Genomic DNA, 6,098 nt, shown 5'->3' on the forward strand with positions numbered 1-6,098 from the left:
CATCATTTGAGTAAAAACAGACCCTGACAATTCTCACCCTCTATCTTCTTGTTTTTCCTTCATTGTCATTTGTTCTGGGAACAATGACACAATATTTTCCAGAGAATCACTCCAGGCATGTGGCTTTAGGCTGGGCCATAAACACCTTGATTCATTCAATTTCTGGGAACTCCTGGGTCCCCCCCATCTCACCTGGCTGGTAACTGACTTCTGAGAGGGCCCCGTGAGGTGTGAGCAGCCCAGTCCTGAGGCCAGGCATTTTCTTGGCCAAGGAATTTCCCACTTCTGGGCCTGAGTTGTCTTAATTCAGTGTCAAGAGATTTCAGTTAAGAGATGGTGAGTTCAAGGAAGAAATCAAATTTGAAAAATAAAAGGCCCTTCTATAGCTCTCAGTGAGGGGCTCTGAGACACAGTCTTGTCCTTTCCGAGGTCTTCAGCACACAGCTGGCGGAGAACACTTCCCCACTCCCCACTGCAGGAGGGGTTGTGGTGGTGGTGTCCCTGACCCCATCCCATGCGATCACCACTTGGAGGCAACGGCCGAGTCTGGAACTCAACACTGAAAGCTCTCCTTCTGGTTCCCAGCAACTCTTTTCAATTCTGCATTCTCTTCGCGCTGTGATCTGATTTCCAGGTGAAAGAACCATAAGATGATTACAGCTTAGATGTTAGCTAGTACACCTCCCCTGTGGGGGCGAGAAGACGGAGTTCCTCTATGGGGAATGATTGGATTCTAAGATCACGCAGACCTTGGGGCAAAGCTGCAGTTGGCTGTCGAATAGCCTGGTCTTTTCCCTGCTGGTTGAGGCTGCCTCTCTCCGGTGACTGTACCTCCATTTGGATTATGCAAATTTGGAGCCAAGTTCCCTTCTAGTGTCTAAAATATTTAAATTGGGCATCAGGGAGCTGTGGTGCCCTGTCGCCAGGCCTCTTAGCAGCAGCGCAGGTGGCAGGAGACTGCAGCTCAGGACCGTGTTCCCCCAGCAGCTGCCTGGGACCAGGAACCAAATATGAGCTTTAACAATTGCATGACGTTATGGATCTGAAAGGTTATCACTGTGTTTCTCACATCACCTGAAGTTACTTTATTGCACCACCTGGTCTGTGATCTCAAAGGGACCACGTGGTATTTCTCTCTCAATCCTTATGTGTCAGGAGCTCAGTGGTACTGCAGCAAATGAACACAAGTGCTTGGTTTCAGAAGACCTGCATCTGAATCTTGGATGAGTCACTTAGAGTTTAGTGTGTAAACCTCAGCTTCCTGATCTGGATGAAAGGGGAAAGAATCCCTGACTTGCCAACACACAAGTCACGCAGCTAGTGCTTGGCACATGGTAAATGGTGGTCCAGCTCATCATGGGGTGTGGGAGCCCCGCATTTCCTTGCCCCTGCTTCTCCTTGGCCCCCTAGGGTATCACAGTTACCATCGCACGTGACGTGGAGAATGCTTGGAAGAGCAGGGGTGAAACAGGACCATGAAATCGTCCCTGCCTCCTGGAGACCCCCGCGGGCCTGGTGAGTGTGGTCTGGGACTGCGTCTCCCACCTCACTCACTGCTCTTAGTGTCACCGCCCAGCCTTACCTCCCTAGCCTAGCTCGGGGCCCTGGCACACTCCTTTGGGACTTCCCTCTTCCCCAGCCCCAGCCCCAGCTGCCATGGTAACAGGTTCCAGGGTGACGAAGGAGGTTGCTGGGTCCTGTTTCCTTCTGGTCCTGTCAGTGTGGATTTTCAGACCTCAGACACTGTGCTGCTCTGCCCCTACCCGACCATCCTGTGTCCTCCCTTGGGTCGAGTCCAAACTTCCAGCCTTGCCAGCAGGACCATGTGTACCAGCCTGACCACTTGCGAGTGGAAAAAAGTCTTCTATGAGAAGATGGAGGTGGCAAAGCCAGCTGACAGCTGGGAACTCATCATAGACCCCAACCTCAAGCCCAATGAGCTGGCCCCCGGCTGGAAGCAGTACCTGGAGCAGCACGCCTCGGGCAGGTGAGAGGTGGGGTGGGGGGGTGGGGGCTACGGGCAGCCCTGCAGCACAGCCCCCGGGACAGCTTCCAAGGGCAGGCAGAGATACCTGGAGCCCAACGCTGGGGTCAGCTCAGGTTAGGAGGCAGAGAAGGAACTGCCAGGTGGGTGGAACAGGCCTGGGTCCTAATCCCGGCTGTACTACTGACTCCTGGATGATCCTGGCAAGTCATGTTCTGTCTTTGGGTCTTGGCTTGCCACAGTAAACAAAGAGTTGTAATTCTTCAATGCCCCTGCAATCTCTGACATTTTCAATGTTTTTATCTTTTTGTAACTTCTTAAAGATTGGTAGGGACTGAGGCCATGAGATCTACTAGGGAAAGTCTTAGCTCTGCTCCAAGGTCTGTTCAGTGAACTCAGTACAATTAGATTTGAGTACAAAAAAACTTTATTGTCCACCTGCTACGTTCTGGAAACTGGCTTCCCAGCTAACCACCACTGTGAATTTGGGCGAGTCCTTTTCCTTCTGTGGTCTAAGTTTTGCAAAGTCAGGGAGTTGGCCTTAGGTGATCCCTCAAGTCCCTTTTACCTATGGGTCTGTGACAAAAAGACTTAGCTTTGGCCAGGAGTTCCAAAGGTCCTTAGGGCCCAGCATCTCATACATTATAGCAGCCACATGTCTGTCATACAGCAGAGTCCTTGAGGTCAAGAGGACATGGCCATCTGAAGCCACATGCCTCTCCCTTTTTTAGACCGTGGTTTGGGATTGAGGCCACAGAATGCCCTGCCCAAGCTGCCTCAAGCTCATGTCCAGGGTCTGTGCAGGCCTCTTCCCTGGCTCCGTTAATTCAAGAACAGACAGTAACTCTAGGCCCCTAGGGAGGAAAACAGGTGGCTGTGTCCTGGGGGTGTGGACACACAGACTGGGCTGTTCACACCTGCTCGCGGTGCTGGGGGCGGGTCCTGAAGGAGGCAGGCTGTGGGTGGGGAGTTTACATTGTACTCTTGTCCCAAGATCTGCAAATATTAGATTGAAGCTGCCTTTGGGACAAAAGACAGAGAGACAGAGGTTGGTTGATTCATTTCAATTCAAATCCATTCGAGAGACATCTCTTGGGCATCTGTTCTGTGCTGGGTCCCAGCTCTGTCTCTGACTAGCTGTGTGTGTGCAGAGAGCTCTCTTTCTCTCTGTGCTTCTGTCTCATCTCAGTATAATGAAAGGCTGACTAGATGATCCTAAGATCCCCTCCCACTAGATCTGGTGGTTTAGGATTTAAGATCTGAGGTCTGGCTTGAGGGAGGGGAAACAACTCTGGATTGGCTTGATTAAAAGATGGAGAAGGATGAGACTGCCGATGTGAAGCTCTGTGCTGGCTGGTGGGAGAGGTGCAGGGGCCCAGGGATTGGGGGGGCTGAGTTCCACAGGCTTGTGATTCCTCTTGCCTTAGGGCTCAGATGGTCCTATTCTTGGCAGGTGACCTGTGGCTCCCAGTTGGCCTCAGGCAGGACTGGGGAAGCACCACCCTTGTGCATATTCTATGCAGAGGCTTACCTCATCTGTAAGCCATGGGATGCATGGTGCCCTGCAGCTCTGGCCCACCATCAGGGGACACCATCTTCTGGCTCAGGACCAATCAGGCTGCTCTGGCTGAGCAACCCTGCCTTGGGCTGTGCTGAGTACTGTTCTGCGCTTTTGTTGCCCAGGGTTCATCTCCACCCCACAGGCTGGGCTGCGTGATGTTTGGCATACAGTAGGCGCTGGGTGGTATCTATTGGATTTAATTGAAATCCTCATCCGAGATCCTTCAGGGCCATGACAGGTGTCCCAGGGAGGGTCAGCAGTGAAGGCAGACTCAACCCAGTGGACCCTGGACTGCCTTAAAACCTTGGTAACAGGCACCTGGAAGAAGTTTATCTCAAGGATGGAAGGAGCTGCCCTGGAGGTAATGAGTTCTCTGTCATTAACAGAGGATGGAGGCTGAGATAAGTCCCAGGCCACTTCCCTCCGTGTTTCCTGAGGCTGGGTCTCTAGGGGGCCCAGGTGAGACAAAGCAGCCTGTGAGTATGTAAGTGCACGTGTACATATGTGTGTGGAGGGGCTGCAGACCCGGATCCACCTTTCTAGTTTCTGCTGCGGGGCTGGAGTGGGGTCTAGGGATGATTTGTCAAGGGGCAGGGGAGTGTTCTTTGTGAAGGTGCAGGGACCAAACTCTGCAGTCCTCCTCCTGATGGCCCATCGCCCATCCACTTGTCCATCCGGTGGATTTTCGGGGGTTATTCTCCGGGTTATTCTCAGTGGTCTATGTGCTTGGGACAGCTAGAGGCATCTCTTCGCCCCAGAACAGACAGGATGCAAGAGTGAGACTTGTGGTCATCCCCTGTATCAGAGTCATGGGAGGTCTGAGAGGAAGGATCCTTATTGGACACGATTACCCTGCATTTCACTGAAGAGAAATAAGGCCCAGATTGGGGGAGTGACCCCCATGCAGCGTCCAGACCCTTGTCCTGAGTGCATCAGGTTTGGGGAGGGCCCCGGCCACGAGAAAGCGCGCAGGAGGCAAACTGGAGAGCACTGCTGGAAGCCAGATTGCTCCAGCATCTGGCTCTTGAGGATGCTGCTCCAGGCCCAGGGGAGCTCCCTAGGAGGAGGCAGAGATGCCGGCTTTGGCACCAGTGAACCCAGGAGGCGGTAAACATCCCGCCTCAACTTCCAGGCACAGGCACACAGGGCCCTTCCTTTCTAGGCTCCTCCAGGCAGGCTGTCGCTGGGAGGGAGGCCCACCGTCTACATCCCTGCCTTCCTTCCCTGCAGGTTCCACTGCACCTGGTGCTGGCACACCTGGCAGTCGGCCAACGTGGTCATCCTCTTCCACATGCACCTGGACCGCGCCCAGCGGGCGGGCTCGGTGCGCATGCGCGTCTTCAAGCAGCTGTGCTACGAGTGCGGCACGGCGCGGCTGGACGAGTCGAGCATGCTGGAGGAGAACATCGAGAGCCTGGTGGACAACCTCATCACCAGCCTGCGCGAGCAGTGCTACGATGAGGACGGCGGCCAGTACCGCATCCTCGTGGCCACCCGCCCGGACAGCGGGCCGCACCGCAGCGAGTTCTGTGAGGCCTGCCAGGAGGGCATCGTGCACTGGAAGCCCAGCGAGAAGCTGCTGGAGGAGGAGGCGACCTTCTCGGGTGCCTCCAAGTCAAGGGCCCAGGAGGCCTTGGGCTACAACTTCTTCTCCCTTCGCTGGTGCCTCTTCTGGGCCTCCCTATGCCTGCTCATTGTCTATCTGCAGTTCTCTTTCCGAAGCTCTGCCTTCCTTTAGTGGAGTTGTTTGCGGGTGGGAGGAGGGTGCGTGGGCGTGAAAGTGTGGCAGATGCGGTTCTGGTCCCGATTCTGCTACAGATTCAATACACGATGCTGGACAACCCAGTTACCTCTCTGGACCTCAGTTTATTACTCTGCAGAAGGAGAGGGTTGCTCTAGGAGATATTTAACGATCCTCCCATTAAAATGTACAGTGACTGAGGGGATGAGAGAAGGGTCTAAAGAAGACATAAATCTCTCCAGGTGTCAGTACTTAACTCACAGGAGTATGTTCTCCCTCCACCTCCTCCAACTCCACCACCACCTCCACCTCCATGTCTACCCCTCCTTTTGCTTCATTTCCCTATCCCGTATCCCATTAGGACCCCGTTAGGTCCTGTCTGTCCCTGCCTCATTCTCATGCTCTGATCTTCCTGCGGTGGTTCCACTTCAGTAGGGCGGTGGCCCCACCCAGCTCATCTTCATTCAATATTCAGTGTGTCATCATCAGGTCCTACCCTGGAGAGCCTGCTGCCACCATTCTGAAAGGCTCCGTTTTTAACTCTGGTGCTCAAGTCCACTCGCCTGGAGTTATTCAGAGCTGCACTGTCCAATATGTTAGCTGTTAGCCATCCATATGCGGCTATTTAAATTTATATTAATTAAAATAAAATTTAAAATTCAGTTGCTCAGTCGCACCAGCCACATATCAAGTACTTAGTGGCTGCTGGTTACCATGTTGTACTGTGTGGATATGGAACATATTGGCAGAAATTTCTATTGAACAGCACTGGTTTAGAACCTGAAATTCCCACTTAAATGTATGAGGGTTCA

General features: G+C 53.3%; 1 protein-coding gene across 1 annotated transcript; it reads left to right on the plus strand.

Annotated features, from left to right (window-relative positions):
• Positions 1-1,823: 1,823 nt before the first annotated feature.
• On the plus strand, positions 1,824-5,283 carry RTP2 (receptor transporter protein 2). The gene is made up of 2 exons (XM_010959231.2): positions 1,824-1,987; positions 4,776-5,283. Exons 1-2 carry the CDS (start codon positions 1,824-1,826, stop codon positions 5,281-5,283), a joined length of 672 nt encoding a protein of 223 aa, XP_010957533.1.
• Positions 5,284-6,098: the final 815 nt, after the last annotated feature.

The sequence above is a fragment of the Camelus bactrianus genome, chromosome 1 (assembly GCF_048773025.1).
Source record: "Camelus bactrianus isolate YW-2024 breed Bactrian camel chromosome 1, ASM4877302v1, whole genome shotgun sequence".
Classification (NCBI taxonomy): Eukaryota; Metazoa; Chordata; class Mammalia; order Artiodactyla; family Camelidae; genus Camelus; species Camelus bactrianus.